Raw genomic sequence first — 22,123 nt, forward strand, 5'->3', positions numbered from 1 at the left:
ACCTTTACTAAAGCAAAGGAAAGTCAAGTGGACTAATTAGTTAGATCCTCAAGTCCTAGCCAACACCTAAGGAAAGACTAGAGTTATCGGAATTCAATTCAATTAGAAAAAATAACAATTATCAATCACGATGAGTTTGACAACTCAAGAGTTACCAATCAATCAACCAAAGCCAAAAGGGGAAAATCTAAATTAAATTAAAAGCATTCATATAAATAAAGCAAAGCAAAGTCAAATCTGAAATACCTCAAATTATATTAAATAAAACATTCAAATCTAAATACGAAGAATTCATAAGCCAAATTGGTAACATGATTCAGATATGAATAAAAGCATTAGAATAAATAAAAATATAAAAGGAATATTGAACCTGAGAGGAAGTTGAAATCCTAAATCCTTTAAGAGGAATCCTAATCCTAAAACCTAAGAGAGAGGAGAGAACATCTCTCTCTAAAAACTACATCTAATCCTAAAATTATGAATGTATGATCTCTTTCTTGATTCCTCCATTCTCTGGCTTATATTCTGTGTTTCTGGATTCAGAATTGGGCCGAAAAAGGGTCCAGAAATCGCTGGGGGCGTTTTCTGCAGATTCTGCACGTGGCGTCTGTCACGCGTCCGCGTAGGTCATGCAGTCGCATCATCTGGAGTTCTGTTCTTCCACGCGGTCGCGTCGGTCACGCGTACGCGTCAATTGCGTTCTGCTCAAGGCACGCGTCCGCGTCAGTCATGCGTTCACGTCGCTGCCGTTTTCTTCAAGACTCCATTTTTGTGCTTTCCTTCCATTTTTGTTTGTTTCCTTTCTGTCCTCTAAGCCATTCTTGCCTTAGGAGATCTGAAAATACTTAACACACAAATCACGGCATCGAATGGTAATAAAGGGTAATTAAAATTAATATTTTTAAAGCATAGGAAACATGTTTTTCACATATATCACATAATAAGGAAGGAAAAGTAAAACCATGCAATTTACATGAATAAGTGAGTGAAGGATTGAATAAATCACCTAAATTGAGCACAAAATACATCATAAAATATGGGTTTATCACACACCAAACTTGTTTTTCACTATGTGTTACACGCAAGAATTCAATTGAGTGCTTGTCAAACTTGAATCGATCATCATGAGTACTATTATTAACTATTATCAAAACATAAACTAAAAGGATATAAAGCATGGGTTGCCTCCCATGAAGCGCTTCTTTAACGTCATTAGCTTGACGATTGGCCTTTCTCAGGGTGGCTAGTAATGTCTCAGGTCTTCTCCTCTCATAGTAAATCTATCTCCACTTGCTTCTTTGAGAATTTCTACATACTCCAAGGAGAGGATTCTATTGATTGTGTACACTTGAGGCAGCTGAGATGGAATTATAAAAAAATAACGTGGGATCAGTGGCTGGTGGATTGATATCACTCTGTCCCTAGGAGAGAAGTTCTCTGTAGGGATTTTCTTATTTTTCCATCCTCTTGCACCTTCTTCCCAATTCTCTTTTCTCCTTCAAGTAGTGCTTCAGTGATTTTTGTGTCATGAGGGTCCTTTTTTATTGTCCTTTTTTTAATCTTGTGGTTCCAACTCCTCCTTGGGCTTCTTTGATTGTTGTACTACTTGAATTTCTTGTTTTTCTACCAAGGATATCTTTAGAGGCTCTGCTTGTGATCATCCTTTAGGTCTTTGTTCTCTTGTTCAGACTCATGTGAGGGCTTGAAGACATGAAAGGTGAGTTGTTCATCATGTATTCTCAATATCAACTCCCCTTGCTCAACATCTATGGGTGCTCTGGTTGTGGCCAAGAATGGTCTCCCCAGAATGATTGGATGAAGAGAGTTTTTTTTCATCTCAAGAACAACAAAGTCTGTAAGGAGAAAGTACCTCCCTACCTTCACCAGCACATTTTCAACAACTCCTAGTGCTTGTTTCTGGGTTTTGTCGGCCAGTTGAAGGGTTATGTTTGTGGATTTTAACTCATTGATTTGTAGCTTCCTCATGAGAGACAGGGGTATTAAATTTATGCTCGCTCCAAGATCACAAAACCCTCTGTGAATCATTGTATCCCCTATAGCACAAGGGATGCGAAAACTCTCTGGGTCCCTCTTCTTTGTAGGCAAATTCTTCTGGATAAGGGCACTGCACTCTTTAGTCATCACTACTATCTGCCCACCTTTCAAAGGATTCTTCTTGGTTAGTAACTCCTTCATGCATTTTATATATGAGGGCATCTATTGGAGGGCTTCAATGAAGGGAATGCTGATATAAAGAGACTTGAATGTGTCTAGAAACCTAGAATACCTCTTCTCTTTCTCACCACCCCTGATCCTTTGAGGGAATGGTGCTATTGGCACATATGGCTTCAAGGTTTCCTTCTCCATTGGATCCTTCCCTTGTGCAAGGCTAATGCCTTGTTCTATCTCTTCCAATTTCTCCTTTGGAAATCCTTGGTTGTGCTCTGTTGGCTTGCTGGTTTCTTCCTCCAAGGTCTCTTCATTTCTTATAGTGATTATCTTACATTCTTCCAATCTCACATTCTTTGTTTCTCCTCTTGGATTCTTTTCGGTGTCACTTGCGAAGCTATCTATGGACTTAGGAATTTGCTAAAAAGGAAATCCTACTTGGAATTCAAGCTTCTTGATGGCATCTCCCTAGTTCTTCATATTAGACCTTACTTCATCCTTGAATGCTTTGTTGTCTTGAAACTCCTTGCAAAGATTTTCAAGCAAGGGTTTAATCCGGTAGATTCTATCCTCAGATGGTGATGGTATGTTGGAATTTGGAGGTTGAGGATGGCTATTTTGTGCTTGATATGGAGGTTGGAAAGAGTTGTTGTGTAGGGGTTGGTATGGTCTCTGGTTGGAGTGTTGGTAAGTGAAGTTTGGGTGGTTCTTCCAATCAGGATTATAGGTTTTGGAGTGTGGATCATAGCGTTGTCTTGCTGATTTTGCAACATAATTGGCTTGTTCCCAATCACCTCCTTTCTCTGTGTTCACCCCTTCTTGAGCTGGTGGTTGAGTATTGACTGCTGCAATTTAGTTCCTCTCCATCTGCTTTGTGAGGTCTACCAATTGCTTGGTAATCAACTTGTTTTGAGCTAGCAATGCATCCATGTGACTCAGCTCCATCACTCCTCTATTGGTGCTCCGATCTGAGGTATAGAAGTACTCGTTATTAGCCACTGTTTCAATGATATCTATGGCCTCTTCTATGGTCCTTTTAGTATTGAGAGAGCCTTCTGAAGAGTAGTTCAGGGCCATCTTTGTTTCCCTAGAAAGACCTTCATAGAAAATGTACAGCTGCACCCATTCGTTGAACATATCAGGGGGACATCTTCTTGTTAGCTCTTTGTATCTCTCCCAGGCTTCATACAAAGTTTCTCCATCCAGCTGCCTGAAGGTTTTCACCTCCATTCTCAACTTGATTATCCTTTGTGGAGGGTAAAATTTTGTTAGAAACTTGTTGACAACATCCTCCCAGGTGGTAAGACTCTCCTTAGGAAATGACTCAAGCCACTTAGATGCTTTGTCCCTAAGAGAAAAGGGAAACAAAAGCAATCTATATGTGTCAAGATGAATGCCATTGGCCTTCACAGTGTCACATATTCTCAAGAATGTGGTTAGATGTTGGTTGGGGTCTTCTTAGGCACTTCCTCCAAATGAGCAATTATTTTGAACCAGGGTGATGAGTTGTGGTTTTAGCTCAAAGTTGTTGGCATGGATGTTTGGTTTTAGGATGCTACTTCCACAATTCCCTGGGTTTGGGTTGATGAAAGAGCCTATAACTATTCTCTCTTGCCCAACATGGTTACGAGCACCCTCTCCAACATGATTGTGTACTTCTTCCGCCATAGTAACGTCTAGATTTTCTTCCAACTCTTCCTCACCAACTATTATTTACCTCTTCCTTCCCTCCTTACTCTAAGGAACGTCCTCTCAGGTTCACCATCAAAAGAAGTTGAAGCTCCTCCTCTTCTACCTGTCATACACACAGCAAAACAAACAAGCAAAAGACAAGTGAAGGACTCACTCTTGTTAAGACTTATGGTTAGAGTGATTGGTGCAATTTGTCAAAAAGTTAGTGAATTAGTGTGCAGGAATGTAAATAAACAACGAAAACAAGTGAAACCTCTAAGAATGATAGTAAACAAACTGAAATAAAGACTAATCAACAGAAGAAAAGAAAAGTGTTCAATCTAGTTATCCTCCGATTTAATCATTGTCAATGCAAAATCAATCCCCGGCAACGGCGCCATAAACTTGATACAGAGAAATCTGTATCTCTACAAATTCCCTTCGGCAAGTATACTGAATTGTCATCAAGTAAAAACTCAAAGTAGAGTGAGGTCAAATCCCACAAGGATTGATTAGTTGAGAAACTTTAACCAGAGGAGTGTTCTAGTTGAACTAAATAGAATTGAGTTGTGATTTACAGAAATTAAATGGCAGAAAACGTAAATGGCAAGAAATGTAAATGATGGAAGGTAAATGGTAGAATGTAAATGGCAGAAAGTAAATTGCAGAAAAGTAAATTCGCTAAAAATTAAATGGGAATGGGGGAATGAACATCAAAGTAAATAACAGAATATAGAGAATGGTAAGATCAGAAATGGGAAGATCATTGGGTTCAGGAGATGTTGCACTCTCCAAATCAAGTTCATTCAATCTTAGGTGATTGAATCCCAATTCCTTGGCAATTCAATCTCTCTAAGCTTGAACAATTGCCCAATTCCTTGATCTAATTGCTCATGGGAAAAGATGAAGTACGATCACTGATTATACCAAATGTTCTTCTAGATCAAAGCATCGGTAGGATTATATGTCACTATATCAATCCAACCCCAATCCAGTCCAACGTGAGAAAGCATTTCTAGCATGATTTCCTCATTCCTCTTCCAAGGTTTAAACAAAATCCAAGTATGAGCAATTTCTCTTCCAAGACAATTGCTCAATTGGATGAAAAGCGAAAGCTTTCAAGCAAATCAAAGATAATGGAAAGAAGAAGAAGAATAAGAACTATAATTGATCCATTGAATTAAAACAGAGCTCCCTAACCCAATGAAGAGGGGTTTAGTTGTTCATAGCTCTGGGAATGGAAAATGGAAATGTCAATTGCATTAAAAGTAAAACTGAATTCAAAGAAAAGTAATTTTGGGTGTTTACAATCCTGGATCCCCCATGTCCCAATTCTCTCTCTAGTTTAAAACTACCCCTATATATACTACTTCTCTGATCTTCAGTTAAGTCTGCAAGTCTCTGGATGTGGCCCTTGAGCTTAGTCAGGCCGTTAGTGTGGTTAACGTTAAGTGTAAATTCCTGGTTCGAAGACGTTAGTGACACTAACTTGGTCACTAACGTCCCCAACCCCTTTGAGTCACGTTAACCCCACCGTTAGTGGCACTAACGTGGCCACTAACGTAGCCTTTCCTAACCCTTGATCACGTTAATGGTGTTAACTTCACCATTAACGTCCAAGACAACCTTTCTTCCACGTTAATGACTCACATTAGTGGCATTAATGTGGCCATTAACGTGGGCAAACCTTGGCTTCGAACACGTTAGTGGTGCTAACTTCACCACTACGTTGCAAACTCCCCCTTTATCCACATTAGTACCCACGTTAGTGGCACTAACGTGGGCTTATTTGGCCTTCGAACACGTTAGTGGTGCTAACTTCACCACTAACGTTGCAAGCTGTCCTTTTTTTCACATTAATGGCCACGTTGGTGGCACTAACGTGGCTTTTCTCTACTTCTCCTTACCTGAAATTAATCAAACAAATTGCATCAAAGCTTTGTTCTAATCATGAGATAATGCATTACTCATTACATCAATCAACTCTTGCCTTATTCTCATGAAAATATTTAGAATTCACAATGTTTGATTGAATCAAGATATGAATGCATACTCAACAAAATACTTGCTTATTGCCTAAGAAATTGCATAAAACTAACCTAAAACAAACACAAAATGACTTATGAAACTAGCTAAGATGCCCTGGCATCATTTACACAGCTATTTTAGAATCAATCTAACCCCATAGGCACAATTAAACTTAACTACTTACGAATCACTATTGGCATTAATTCACTAAACCTTCCAGGTATTCAAACCTAAAGTATTTCTAATGATCCTCTCTAGCTCCCATTTGCAATTATTCTATTTTATTGTTTCCCCAAACTTCCGCTGCGTCACCCTGATTTCTCGTCTAGTACTAATCCAATCACTTATTTCCTCAAGTATTAAACTACAACTTAGCATGACTGACATTCACTAGATTTCTATCTATGATAGCCAAAATCAAATACCAACTTAATCGTACTTTTAACACGTTGTTACCGATCTTTCACTTACCTCTTCCCAAACCGTCGGATCTAGTGGTATCCCGCGTCGTCACAGTGAACAAACGACCTTGTTGTTGGCCCTTGGCAGTATTCCAATTTACTTTCTCAAGACAGTTCCAGAACATGTGTCCAGCTCCTCCACAACTATAGCAAAGTCCCAATCCAGCTCGACACAAAGTTCCCGGATGGTAGCTTCCACACCGCCTACAAGTCATTTCATTCTGAGGTTGCTTTCCATACCTCCTCCCTTGGTGATTGTTGTTGTTGTTCCTTTGGGGATTGTCTTGGGCTTGCTGGGGCTGTGGATTATAACTTGCTCTCTTAAAATCTTGACCCCTTGGAGCAAAGTCCCTCCCTCGGTTCTGTTGAAAAGGTCCCCTATGACTTCTTTTCTCTGCAGCTGCCTTTTTTACACACTCTTCAGTAACCTTGCTCTTATTTACCAACTCTGAGAAAGTTCTAATCTCCATTGGTCCCACTGAACTTAAGATATTGCTCCATAGCCCTCCTTCATACTTAATGCACTTCCATTCCTCGAAGTCTCTCGGAGCTCCCTGACACATATGGGAAAACCTGAATAGCTCCTCAAATTTGTTTGTATACTCAGACACAGACACAGCAACCTGCTTCAGCTGCAGTAACTCAAGTTCCTTGGCCGTCCTGGCAAAATTTGAAAAGTACTTTTTATAGAATTCTACCTGGAAGGCATCCCAGGTGATAGGGTCATCACCCTGCTGCAGGAGACGTCGGGCTCCCTGCCACCAATACGATGCTTTCCCAGTGAGCAGAAAGGTAGTAAATTCAATACAATACTCTTCCGGTACCAACTGCGCTTGCAGTGCTTGCTCCATAGCCTGAAACCAAGTATCGGCTTCAGTCGGATTGGTGGTTCCCTTGAACTTAGGTGGATTAACCTTTAAGAAGGTTGGCAGTGTCATCAGGCCCTGAACTTCACTTCTACCAATGCCATTATTGTTTATCTATTGCCCAAGAGCCTCTGCAGTGGCCTGCATAGCAGCAACCATGTTCTCCACTGCCGCCATAAAGTTTACCGGGTCATTCGTGTTGATTCCCGGTCCCTTAGCACTAGTACGACCTCTCTCACGACCTCGACCGTGTCCACGAGGTGCCATCTGGTTCCTATACACACCAAACAATCGATATCAAGGTGATCAGACTCAATATCTCAAGTCAAGTGCTTCAAATTACCAAAGGTACACTCATGGACTTCATGCTAGACGTAAGGTTAGATACCCTAACAAGCACAGGCACAGACTCAGAGTATGCATTGAATCATAAGCAGTTCCATCCCTCAGGCTCACGAGGATGAACTGCTCTGATACCATAATGTAACACCCTAATATTCAAATCCTTATGCTCGAGTCATAAGTCAATGACAATAAGGTGGTACGACTCTCAAGGTAGATTTTTAATACATAATTATAAGTAAAATTGAAAGGAGTATTAATCAAGAAGAATGAAAATGAGTAAAAATAAAATTGCGAATATCTTAGCGCTCATGTATCGATAGCTACAAAATGAAGCATGAAGTCGAAAGCGATATGCTGATAAAGGCTTAAAGGAGAATAAGAGAAGGACAGTATATAGACATATAGCATAAGTAAATAGCCACTAGTCGCGACCCGCGAAGTTTAGGCCGGCTAGGGTACAGTATAACAGTAGCTGACAACAGTATCTCCTAATTTCTCCCAAAAAAAAACATAAAAACCTCTGTAGGTAAGTTCAAATGAGTTCAATACATAATATAAGCATTTCAAAATAAAGGTGGAGAGATTCTAAGTAAAATATAAAGTGGAGAATATAAAGATCTTCGCCATCTCTCAGATGAACCACAACTCATTTCTGAGCACCTGGACCTGTATCTGAAAAACAAGAGATATATACGGAATGAGAACCCCCGACCCATGGGTTCCTAGTACGGTAAAAGTGCCAAATAAATACAATGCATTGCAATAAAAGCTCACTAAGCATCTTAAACTTCCTTTCACCAAATATTCACCCTATGTTCTCGCTAATCCATAAACAGGCAACTGTCATAAGGGAATGCTAAATCTAATTCATATTCGTCATGCTTCCCAACTTTCTAACTCTCCGACAATTCACAATCAGAATTATATCTAAAACCATCACCAGCTATTCTGTCTCCATAATTCTATATCAATACCTCATATCCTCACCTGCAGCAAGTGAAATTACTTCATTGTGTCTGCTCAGGGAGCTCAAATTATCTCGTTTTCTACCTAGAGTAAGTAAAATCACTTCACTACATCTACCCAGGGAACTCAAATTGTCTTATTTTCTACTTAGAGCAACTGAAATCACTTCACTGCGTCCACCCAAGGAACTTAAATTACCTCATTCAATAATCATCATTTTAAATTAATCATATCATTATTCCATTTCAACAAGAATAGACCTCAGCGTCAACCGACACCAGCATGAGGGACCTCTCAGTTGTACAAACACAATCAATACAAACAAGTAATACACAATTAAGGTACAAGTAGAATAGATAGCATACAGTCAGGTAACATAGCATATATGATATAGCAATCCAAATAAATAGGCAAACCCAAACAATTCAAACATATGCAAATGATGTATGCCTGTCCTATGGTTGATGATATCATCTGTCGGTTATATAGCCAACCCGACACGTCCTGGTAGCTAACCATTGGACAATCCCCCTGTCGCGCATCCTCTACTTGAGTAATTTTCAACATAGACATATAACACCCTCGCTGGTGTTTAACGACGGGGGCGAGCTCGTTTGCAAATTTTACAGTGTCCGGCCACACATACGACATGGGGTCAACATAATCTCGGATCTCAACCTGGAGCAAGTGGATCTAACCCACTGCATCTACCCAAGGAAATCCAAAACTCAAATAGTTTCATCAATCTTAAATCAACCTCGACTGGGAGCAAGTAGGGGCTAACCACTGCATCTACCCCAGGAGTTGCAAACCAAACCCAGAGCAAGTGGAATCAATGCTACTGCATCTACCCAGGAAGGTATATCTCACCACATCCCAGAGCAAGTGGGTCAATGCCACTGCATCTACCTAGGCAGTTATTTAAAAGCTCAACCTGGAGCGGGTGGAACCACCACTATTGTCGCTACTACCCAGGCGTCACAATCTCTGACCTGGAGCAAGTGGGACGGACAAAAATCGTTACTACTACCCAGGCATCTCCAACATACATTCATTCAAAACCCCATAATTAAACTCATTTATCATAATCCTCTATCCCCATCTCATACCCGGAGCAAGCGGACAACGCCACTGCCTACTACCCGGGATCACACATCACATTCAACATTTTCCATCATTATTCATTTACCATATTTAATCATTAATCATATACATATACATACTCAGCCATAATTCAATTCTTATCACAGCCATCTGGCTCATACTATACACAGCACTTCCACCATCATCCTCAGTAACTCATACAATCATCATTACTCATTATTCATCATTGATTATCACTTTATTTCACCCACAAGTTATCACATGTCCTAGCTTCTTTTCATTACTAGGCATATTATAAAAATTTGGGACTTAAAAAATGAAAATAAAGACTTAGAAGTCTGAAATTTGGCTTTGAAAACTCAAAATCCACTTTTGCTGAAAACATGGTCATGCGTGCTCGTCGCCCACGCGCACGAGTGGAAAGCGGAAAAAGGGAAGTGACGCATGAGTATTGTACATGCGCATGCATGGGTAACAGAAAGGTAGCGCGATGCGTACGCATCAGTCACGCGTACGCGTGGGTGCGTTTTGTGCTCCTCGCACAAAACCAGCACAGTACCAACGCAACTCTCTAGATTTTCTACTGGGCACTTATATCAATACAGTGATGCGTACGCATCGGTCAGACGCACGCGTGAGAGAGTAAAAATCGTGAGTGACGCGTGCGCGTCGGCCATGTGTGCACGTCGGGAGAGAAGAGAGAGCTTCTCTCTCTAGAAACTATCCTAAAGCACGATGAAAACTAAACTATGTTCTCTCCCTTTGGCTCCTCTTGATTTTTGCATGTAATAGGCTCAGAAATGAGTTGGATTTGGGCTTGGGAAGCTCAGAAATTGCCCCCAGCATTTTTACTTTAATGAGGTCACGTGCGAGCTACGACGCGTACACATAAGTCACGCGTACGCGTCACTTGGCATTTTTGCTTTCCACGAATACGTGTCATGTCACGCGTACGCGTCGCCGTGCGACTTCATATTCACGTGTGCGCGTTGTTCCACGCTTGCGTGTCGATGAATGCACTCCCAATCCTTGATTTTCCATGAGTTCTCCATTATGCATACTTTTCTCTTCACTCCTTTGATCCATTCCTAGCCTTTTCAACCTGAATTCACTAACAAACACATTAAGGCATCTAGTGGAATCAAAGGTGAATTAAAATTAGCAAATTAAAGGCCTAAAAAGGATGTTTTTACTCTTAAGCACAAATTAGGAGAAAGTCATGAAACCATGCTATTTCATTGAATAAATGTGAGAAAATTTGATAAAATCCCCTAAATTAAGCACAAAATGTATCACAAAATAGTGGTGCATCAAGTCTCCCCACACTTAAACCAAGCATGTCCTCATGCTAATCCAAGAAAGAGACAAAGGGTATCATCATTTATTAAATGCAAACTAACTAGATGCAACCTATCTAAATGCAACTATCTATATGGATACAATTACTTGGTCAAAATAAATTAACTTCCAAGAAAACATATATGCATAAGGGCTAAAGGTATTAACAACCGAGCCAAACCACAATTGGATTGAGTTATTAAATATTTTACAAACTTGCAAGAAAAATGATGATTCTAGGTGAAAACATGTAATTGAGCAATCGAACCCTCACCGGATGTGTATCCGCTCTAGTCACTCAAGTGTATAGGGTTGATTCACTCAATTCTCCTCTAATCATGATCTCTAAGATTTATTTTTCATCTAACAATCAATAGTTATTTCATCATGCATACAAATATCATGAGGTCTTATCCATGGGTTGTAATGGGCTTAGGGTCAAGGAAGGACGCATATGGTCAAGTGGACTAGAATTTGAATCTTTGATTAACTTAAACTTCCCACCTAACCTATATAGCAACCTATACAATTTGAATGCTAACCTAACTACCCATTCTTCACTTTTTTCACACACTCATGCTTTTTTTTCTTGATCACAACTCATATGCATTGATTATTATTGAGCTTCACTTTGGGGCATTTTCTCCTCTTTTTATTGCTTTGCTTTTTCTTTCTTTTTCTATATATATATATATTTTTTACTTTTTATTTTCTCATTTTTTTTCTTTTTGCAATAGAGTATATACAAAAGTATCAATGCATATGGTTTTACATTTAATTAACACATGAGTATGTACCCAATTCCCAATAATTTCAATGAAATTAAAAACACACTCCTACCTCAACCAATGTCCCAAGTTTCCCAACACTTGAATGATACACACTCACTAGCCTAAGCTAATCAAAGATCCAAACAAGGGACATTTATTATTTTTTCGCTTTAAGGCTTATAATGTGCAAAATTAAAGAACAAAATGGGTTAATCGTAGGCTCAAAGTTGGCTAACAATGGTTGATGAAAGGTAGGCTATTTGGGTAAGTGAGCTAAATGAATGATGCTCTCAATCATATAAATGTATGTATACACAAAATAATGGATATATAGAATCAAACAAATCAAAGATTACAATCATAGAAAGAGAATGATGCACACAAGAAGGAAAAATAGTGGTTATGAGATGTAACCACACAATTAGGCTCAAAACTCACAAGCTTGTGTTCTTAGCTCAAAAATCATGATCCACAATATATAATTCAAGCAAGTTCCAAAATTTTATTATTTTGACTAACCTTATTATGTATATATATGCAAATTAAGAAAATGCAACAAAAAATCCTAAAAGACCTACAAAAGAAATGCAAAAGTGTTGGGATTAGAAATTTGTCACCCAAAAACGCCGACTGGTCGGACGACCTCCCCACACTTAAAAGTTTGCACCGTCCTTGGTGCATTCAAAAATGAGCAAGGGGGTACGGCGACTACACGGGTTGCCACCTTCAGCTGGTGGATCAACCGGCTGCTGCATGTTATTTATCCTGCTTTCATTTTTGCTTATAATGACTCATCCTGAAAATAGAAGGCAGGATAGTAAGAAAAGTAAATACAAAAGAAAGGAAGCATATATTGTTGGAATAAGGTAAATCACTAGAATGAAGTGAGTAACCCAATGTGTGACATGGATAAAAGTGATTGTGCATTCTAAGTTGCACGCTGTTTAGAACACAGATACTAACGTAAAAAGCTATGTCACAGTTACAAGAAAGGAACATGCACTTCACTTATTCTAGTGTACTTGAAATACTTTAAAGTAAACTTGTAAGTTAAGACAAGCAATAAAGAAGCATAAAAGCATTCAAGCAAAAATCAACCAATTGTGAATTGGATAATGAGTTGACATTGATTGATGTGTAACTAAACTCAGTGAACCAATCGAAATGTAAAGCTCACACATCAACAATGTCACACTTTGAATTTGGGCTCACATCACCTAATGGACATAAGATGGGAAACACGATTGCTATGCAATGTAGTAAAAGAAAACTAGAGGTGAAAAGTCAATCACATAACAAGCATGGTCCATATAGCTTGAGAATTTCAAAAGAGAGTCCCTAGGTGAGCTTCTAATCTAATTTCACAAAAGAATCATTGTGCCAAAATGACTAGTTTCAAATATGTGTAGAACACATAAGTAAACAATTAATGGTCAATCATGTCATTTAGGGCATAAGCACAACATATGGATGCATATGATCAAGAAACACAATGCATTAAGATAAATGCACAACATCCATCAAGAAATTGCCTAATCAAAGAAAAGGATTCAAATCACATGGTGGCCAAATCATGAAATTCAAAAAGGTTTAAGAAGCTGGAGGGCAATTCTCATTCACTTGGTATTCACAAAGGTTAAGCATGAAAAATTCAAAACCAAGTAATAAATTGCAACCTCAACAAAGAACCCAACAATGAATACCCAAAAACAATTATGCTAAAATAGCATTCAGTTAGTAATAAGCAGCAATAAACAGTAAACAAAATTAATAATCCAACACATATAATGAAAAATAGAAATTCAAACAAAAATGAAACTAGCTAAACAATTAACTAACTAAAAGGAATGGTTATAAATGGTGTTTGGTAGTGTTAGATGATGGTTGAAGGATGGAAAGAAAAGAGAGGAAGAAAGAAGAAGGAAAGAATGGAAAGGATAGAAGAAAAAAGGAGTGGTGAAACAAGGCATTCCACGCGTACGCGTGGAGTGACGCATAAGCGTGGGGTGGTGAAATGGGAGCGACACGTACGTGTGGGGCACGCGTACACGTGATGGGTTACTCAGAGAGGCGACGCGAACACATGGGGTGACGCGTACGCGTGGATGGCTTTGTGCGAAACGCACAACTCCAACCCAAAACTCGCACAACTCTCTGGAATTTGTATGGAGGTGAAAATTTTGGATCCACACGTACGCGTGGGTGACGCGTGTGTGTGGATTGACAAAAAACTTGGAGTCACGCGTATGCGTGGGTGACGCGTAGGCGTGGGGTGGTGCTCTGTTTTTCAAAATTTTTCAAGTTCTTGCACCAAACCAAGCATTCCAAACCTCCAAACAGCTACCAAAACACTCTCAAACCTTATTTAACATACTAGACTACCAACTAAACTCAACAAACCAATCAAAACATGAAATTAAACTAATTCTACCAATATTTACAAAAGAGAAAAAGAGAAGATGTTACCGTGGTGGGTGTCTCCCACCTAGCACTTTTATTTATTGTCCTTAAGTTGGACTTATGGGGAGCTCCTCATCAAGGTGGCTTGTGCTTGAATTCATCTTGGAACATCCACCAATTCTTGAATCTCCAATAAGTTCCATTCTTCAAAATTGATGTCACCAAGCCCTGATGGAGTTCTGTACAAGCTAAGGGCTCCCAAATTTGATCCTCATGTATTCCTGGATCCCAAACTTTATTTCTACGCCCATCTTCAAGTTGATTATCATTAGTGCATCCGGATGGCAAGCAAGATGAATTCTCAATGAAGTGTCAAACTCTCCTTCTAGACCTACCTAATTGAGCACTAGTTCAACCTTTGTATCTCATCTTTGATGTGTCAACCAAAATGAGCCTTGATTTGCAACAGCAACCATGAAACATCCTTCTCTTACGCTTCATCCCACAAAGTTCCCTAAGTTGACCATCTGTTTCAAGCAAGCCATACTCAAGTGGGACAATAAAGCTAATAGAGATGACTTTTACCCACTCAAATGTAGGAGTAGATGACAACCTAGGTGAAGAAACTTCCAAGGTTCTTGATAAAGCGTATTCAACTCCTGTCCTTCTTTTTCTAAGGACCTCCACCTCTTCACGAGATTCCTTAATTTCAATCCTTTACTCATCAATTTTATCTAACTCTTTTCTCTTACTCAAATTATAATTGGGAGGATGAGAGGAGTCCACCCCCACAACACTTTCAAATTCACCGGGAGAAAGTTCTTCAACTTCAAAAGATTCTTCACCACTAGGATTTGATGCATGATCTTCATTGCCATGGGAACTCAATTCTTGCTCTATCCCATCCAATTCTTCATATGAAATATTCTTTGGAGGTTGTGCACTTTCCTCTGATGAGCGGATAATTTATACCCTTTTTGGCATTATTTTTATATAGTTTTTAGTATGTTTCATCTACTTTTTATTATATTTTTATTATTTTTTATTCAAAAATCACATTTCTATAATTTACTATGAGTTTGTGTATTTTTCTATAATTTCAGGTATTTTCTGGTTGAAATTGAGGGACCTGAGCAAAAATCTGATTCAGAGGCTGAAAAAGGACTGCAGATGCTGTTGGATTCTGACCCTCCTGCACTCGAAATAGATTTTCCAGAGCTACAGAACCCAAATTGGTGCGCTCTTAATTGCTTTGAAAATTAGACATCTTGGGCTTTCCAGCAATATATAATAGTCCATACTTTGCCCGAGATTTGATGGCCCAAACTGGCGTTCAAAAGCCCACCAGAGACCAAAACTGGCGTAAAACGCCCAAACTGGCACCCAAGCTGGCGTTTAACTCCAAGGATGGCCTATGCACGTGAAAGCTTCAATGCTCAGCCCAAGCACACACCAAGTGGGCCCCGAAAGTGGATTTCTGCACTATCTGCACTTAGTTACTTAATTTCTGTAAACCCTAGTAACTAGTTGAGTATAAAAACTACTTTTAGAGATTTATTTGAGAGACTTTTATGCTATCATAGACTATCTTCTCACGTTGGGAGGCTGGCCTCTTGGCCATGCCTAGACCTTTTTCACTTATGTATTTTCTACGGTGGAGTTTCTACACCCCATAGATTAAGGTGTGGAGCTCTGCTGTTCTTCATGAATTAGTGCAAGTACTATTGTTTTTCTTTCAATTCACGCCTACTTCTTCTCCAAGATATACTCTTGTACTTAATTCAGTTAAGTCAGAATGAAGGGGTAACCCATGACAATCACCCACTATCTTCATTACTCGCTTAGCCAAGAGCCGCGTGCCTGACAACCACAAGCGGTCTACATGATGTTCAACGTAGTCATTGGACGACAGCCGGAGTATATTCTCTTAGGTATCTAACACACAGACTGAGTCCGTGAGATTAGTATCTTGGTGGTATAGGCTAGAACCATTAGCAGCATTCCTGAGATCCAAAAAGTCTAAACCTTGTCTGTGGTATTCCGAGTAGGATCTGGGAAGGGATGACTGTGACGAGCTTCATACCTATGAATGATGGGCATAGTAACAGTGTGCAAAAGGATAAGGGTCCTATTCCGACGCTAGTGGAAATCGACAGATGATTAGTTGTGCGGTAGCTGTACATGGTATTTTTCATCCAAGACGAGAAATCTGACAGTTGATTAGCCGTACAAAGATTGTACTTGGTATTTTTCATCCGAGAGGATCATACAGCTTGCCATGGAAGGGAGCACGCATGGTTGGATGAAGGCAATAGGAAAGCAGAGGTTCAGAAGCGACAAAACATATCCAAACGCTTATCTGAAATTCCCACCAGTAAATTACATAAGTACTTCTATCTTATTTTATGTTTTATTTATCTTTTAATTATCAAAACCTCATAACCATTTGAATCCGCCTGACTGAGATTTACAAGATGACCATAGCTTACTTCAAGCCAACAATCTCCGTGGGATCGACTTCAATCTTCAATCTTATTTTTATTTGTGCACTTTCCTCCTTAACATCAACTTCAATCTTCTTGGAGGGGTTTCCCTTAACTCTAGGTTCCCATGGAGGTTCTGCATCTCCTAAGTCTTCAACCAATTCTTCCTCTTCTTCAACAATCATAGCTTCCTCCAATTGTTCCAACACAAAGTCACATTCCTCATTTTCCACCAGAGTTTCCAATCTTTCTTTCATGCTATGCTCCTCATTTGATTCTCCACATGTGGCCATAGGAGTGCTTTGAGTGTTCAAGCACTGGGAGGCTAATCAGTTTACCACCTCGTCCAAGGTGGCCGTGAATTCTAGCACCTCTCTTTTCATCTCTTCTTGCCCTTGAAGGATAAGATTAAGGATTTCATCTATTGGAGATTGGGGTGGATAGGAAGGTTCATTGTTTTGGAGGAGAGGTTCATAATAGGAAGGTGGTTCTTCTTGGTAGGGGTGTGGTGGTTCAACACTCTCCAGTTTTTCCACTTGTTGCACAACATACTCCATGGTTGCTCCTCCACAATCATCCTTGAACATGTTTTGCTTGTGGTATGAATCCCATGAGTCTATCTTTTGACAGATGGTTACTTAAAGCTGATCCATTGATTCCTTGAGGCCATCCCTTGATTCTTGTTCCAAATTGCTAACATAAGTAAGATCATATTGCTCTTGGATCGATGGACATGAATATTCTTCCATGGAGGGTTGTGGTGGAAAGTAGAATTCATCTTGTGGGTGAAAATTTGCATACATTGGAGGTGGTTCATCTTGGTAATAGTATGGAGGAAGTGATTCTTGGAGGTGTTGAGGTTGGAATGGTAGTGGTTCTATGTGTGGTTCATATGGCTCATATGGTTGTTGGTATGGTGGGTAAGGATTAGGGTCATATGAAGGTGTTTGGTAAAAAGGGGCTTGTGAGTATGGTTGAGGATTATGTTGAGGAAGGGGTTCATAGGCATATGATGGGTGTTGTTGAGAGTCACAAGGATGTCCACCATAGCTATTGGATTGATATGAATTAGGGGTTGGATTATTCCTATAAGAAACCGGAGGAGGTTGTTGCCAAGAAGGTTGCACATATGCTTGGGGCTCCTCCCATCCTTGATTGTTTCACCCTTGATGCATATTCTCATTGTAATCTCCACTTCCTACAACATAGTTGTAACCACACTCATAGCCAAAAGGATAAGAATTCATAGTGAAAAGAGAAAATAAAGACAAAAGCTAACAAGAAATAATGAAACAAAGTTCTAAAACTAACAAAACTAACAAGCAATCCAAAAATCAAACTATTCACAATATTAACATATGTACAATAACCAATAACAAGGCACACATTTGCAAATTCCTGGCAACGGCGCCATTTTGATGAAGAGATTTTTGTCAGTATAGAATTTCTCAATTGAAATCTTGTTGCAAGTATAGTTTCTAAACCAACAAAGAATCCTCAATCAAAAATTTGTTTGTCACAAGTACAAACCCCAATAAAAATAACCGAAGTATTCAAACCTCGGGTCGTCTCTCAAGGAATTGCAGGAAAGTGTTCTTATTATTGGTTATGGGACAACTATTTTTGGGGTTTCGGATAAGAGACAAGAAAAGTAAAGGAAACTCAAATTATAAAAAGGTCTTGGCAAGGAATGATGGTCAAGGATCTTTATCCCTGTTACTAACCACAACATGATAATTGCAAGGATTAATCCCATTAAGTCATCCTCTAAAAAGTAAAGGAAAGTCAAATGAGCTACACCAATCCTAATCCATAAGTCCTAGCCACTTCACTAATTAATTTAGTGGAAGCTAGAGTTAATGGACACCAATCATCAATTACTTGAACATTAGCAACTCAAGTTCACCTAAGTTACCATCCCAAGCCAAGAATAGAAAAATCTACTCTAAAATCCTTCCAAGCATTTTGTCAAATACTTGGAAGGCATAAAAGGAAAACATAATAAAATTGCAAGAAAAGTAAATCTACAACTATCAATTGCAAGAGAATTAACAACAACAAAGCAATTAAACAATAAAAGAAATCAAACATAAATTGCATTAAAGGAAAATAGAAGAAACAAGAGTGCATCAACAACAAAGTAAACAAATACAAAGAGTAAAATACTAAACTAGAGAAGCAAAGGTAAAGGAACAATAAATTAGAAAGGAAAAATAAATCAAAGCATGAATTAAACCTAGATCTAAGAAATCCTAATCTACATCTAACCTAATTCTAGAGAGAAGAGAGAGCTTCTCTCTCTAGAAATTATCCTAAAGCATGATGAAAACTAAACTATGTTCTCCCCCCTTGGCTCCTCTTGATTTCTGCATGTAATAGGCTCAGAAATGAGTTGGATTTGGGCTTGGGAAGCTCAGAAATCGCCCCCAGCGTTTTCACTTTAATGAGGTCACGTACGAGCTACGATGCGTACGCATGGGTCATGCGTACGCATCGCTTGGCATTTTTTCTTTCCACGCGTACGCATTATGTCACACGTACATGTTGCCATGTGACTTCATATTCACGCATGCGCGTCGTTCCACGCGTGCGCGTCGATGAATTCACTCCCAATCCTTGATTTTCCATGAGTTCTCTACTATGCATGCTTTTTTCTTCACTCCTATAATCCATTCCTAGCCTTTTCAACCTAAATTCACTAACAAATACATCAAGACATCTAGTGGAATCAAAGGTGAATTAAAATTAGCAAATTAAAGGCTTAAAAAGCATGTTTTCACTCTTAAGCACAAATTAGGAGAAAGTCATGAAACCATGCTATTTCATTGAATAAATGTGAGAAAAGTTGATAAAATCCCTAAATTAAGCACAAAATATACCACGAAATAGTGGTGCATCACCGGGAAGGTCAAATTGTAAAAAACAAAATTTTTGTATAAAACAGAGAGGTGTGCGTATGCATCATTGCTATGCATACGCACGCAACAAAGTGACTTTCCCTTCCTATGCGTATGCATCACTGTGTGCGTACGCACACTTGCGAAATCCTCACGGTGTGCATACGCACACCCTCGTGCGTACGCATGAGCCAAAACACACTCTCTGTTCTATGCGTATGCACACATACCAGAATTTCTGGTTTTCTGCAACTTAGGAAAAATTCAATTTTTGGCATATAAAGTCCGACGTTCATAATTTCCTCTACAAAATTTTGTTTTTCACAAACTTCATACCGTTGTAAAGCTCTATAAATTGTCTTTAATTTGAAATAAATTTCATTTAAATCCAAAATCCGAGGCTCAAATTATGGTCCACCAAAGTTCGTTAAAAATCTGTTTTTACCAAAAATATTCAAAACCTCTATTTTCCAATATTTCATTTTCAAACCAAAGTTTCTTAACCCAAATCAACACCAAGATCCATCCAAATCATTTCTATACCCTTTTCATCCCTTTCTCAACATATCAATATCTATTTCTATCATGTTGAATCCAATAATTCATGATCATACAACATTTATTCATCATACATCAATATGTCATTATCATTTCTTATAATCATTATCAAACCTCATCAACAACCAATAATTCACCATATTCTCATCATAAGCTCAAGATACACAACAAGACATACTAAATCACAACAAGTTCACACAATCTGACTTATCCTACAGTTACCTAGCTTAAGTTTTCACGTTACATTATACGTTATCTACGAGAAACCAAAATCATACATTGGCCGATTCCTCCCTAATGGAGAAGCACCTCAAATATCTCTGTTTCTCAAGTGTTCAAAGTCCCGAATCCTCACTGGATAGAAACCCAACCTCCATGGTTTGCTTTTTAGTCCGTGATATCACCGAATTTGTCTCTAAAACATATCTCTCACTCTAATTCCACATAAATACCACAAAATTCAAACTAGGATTCATAATCATCAATGTTTTATAAGAGTTAGTGGTTCCTCACCTTATCGACAGAAATTGGGACAAGACCCGACAAGTCCACAAGGCTAGTTCGATCCTAAACACCGAAATTCAACAAAATCTCAACATTTTTACTCAAAGTTTTCAAAATTGGGAAAAGAAGAACTAGTTTTGAAATTTAGATTTTCTTACCAAATTATTTGGTGGATTTTGTAGAGAATTCCAAGATGAATGCGTGGCCGCTGACGACTCGTCAATCAGAGCTCTGGATTGAAAGATACGTAAAAATGAAATTAATTCAAGGGTTTTGGAAATGTTCTTCGCCCTCTCAAGTGTTTCTGCGTGTTCCTCATGATGTGGGAGGAAGATGAGCTGAAGCTCATATACTTTAGTGAGTTGAGTTGGGCCTTGGGCCCGATTCGGGTCTGGTTCATTTGATTCGGCTCGTTTGATCTAACTTTAGGCCAGAACTTTTAAAATTAGTGTCAAAATTCATATTTTAATAATTTATACTTCATTAAATTATAAAATTTAATTTTTTATTTTTTTAAAATAATAATTAATTTATTAGCTAATTATTCATTAATTACTCAAAATTTACCGTGTCTTTTCAAGGCTCTTTCTGAATAGTAGTAACTCTTTGCAACATTTTTTGTAAGATTGTGTGTGACCTGAGCAGAGAGATGGAAATGAGAAGCATCAACGATGTATTTGACTATGTAGCTAAGAAGCAAAAGTTATCCTCTTCCAAGTCTCAAGAAGTTGTTGACTAGGTGGGGCGTGAAATTCAGTTGGCATTGGCAACTATCTAGTCACCAAATAGCACCTCAACCCCTATTGATTCAAAGTTTGTTCTCACATATCTAAAGTCAAAGTTTAATGCTATTGTAGTACTTAAACAACTATAAGGACCACAGAAGAAATTGAACATAAGTCTTTCCAAGTACCAAAAACTCCTTCAGAAATATTTAAACCCCAACGTATCAAACACTTACAGAAACGTTGATTTTGATAATCACGTTGTGAATCAGATCAATGCAAGCCACTTTTACTATTAAGGTTTATTTGATCTTGGAGATAGAGCATAATAAATGAGGTTGAAAAGTCTGTTTAACAGCTCTAAGGTCCCCAGTTCATGAAAATGCATCTGATTCTTGAAGCTATGAGGGTTAGAAAAATATTTAGCCTGCTCTAACATGGGTCTCTGCCAACCAGGATAAACTAGTCAAGATTAGTTCCAATCTTGTGCTCAAGATTAGTTTATCTTTCTTCTTTTGCTTTCCTCAACAAGGATGACGTACAAAATACTATGGGTTGCCTCTTGTATGCAGGAAGGTTTAACCGTTTGAGAGATCCCCTTATTCTGATTAAGTGTATCTGTTAAGCATGCAAGAAAATTCAAATGATTTTCTAGTTCTGATTAGAGCGAAAACTTTGCTACTCAGAAAAGGTGGTGCACGGAATTGTGATCTCTGGTAATGGCTCCAAAAACTTGGTGCTCTAATCTCAATTCATAATTTGTCACAACTTCGATACAACTAACCAGCAAGTGCACTGGGTCGTCCAAGTAATAAACCTTACGTGAGTAAGGGTCGAT

At 38.7% G+C, this 22,123-nt stretch overlaps 1 protein-coding gene and 1 pseudogene across 1 annotated transcript; one reads left to right on the forward strand and one right to left on the reverse strand.

The window, feature by feature from the left end:
* Positions 1-1,638: 1,638 nt before the first annotated feature.
* LOC107646765 (uncharacterized) lies at positions 1,639-2,142 on the reverse strand. Its single transcript, XM_016350924.1, has one exon. The coding sequence runs from the start codon at positions 2,140-2,142 to the stop codon at positions 1,639-1,641; it is 504 nt and encodes a 167-aa protein (XP_016206410.1).
* Positions 2,143-21,209: 19,067 nt separating this feature from the next.
* Positions 21,210-21,910, forward strand: LOC148555356 (protein RMD5 homolog pseudogene; annotated as a pseudogene).
* Positions 21,911-22,123: the final 213 nt, after the last annotated feature.

Source organism: Arachis ipaensis, chromosome B6 (assembly GCF_059453495.1).
Source record: "Arachis ipaensis isolate K30076 ecotype BB chromosome B6, ASM5945349v1, whole genome shotgun sequence".
Lineage (NCBI taxonomy): Eukaryota > Viridiplantae > Streptophyta > Magnoliopsida > Fabales > Fabaceae > Arachis > Arachis ipaensis.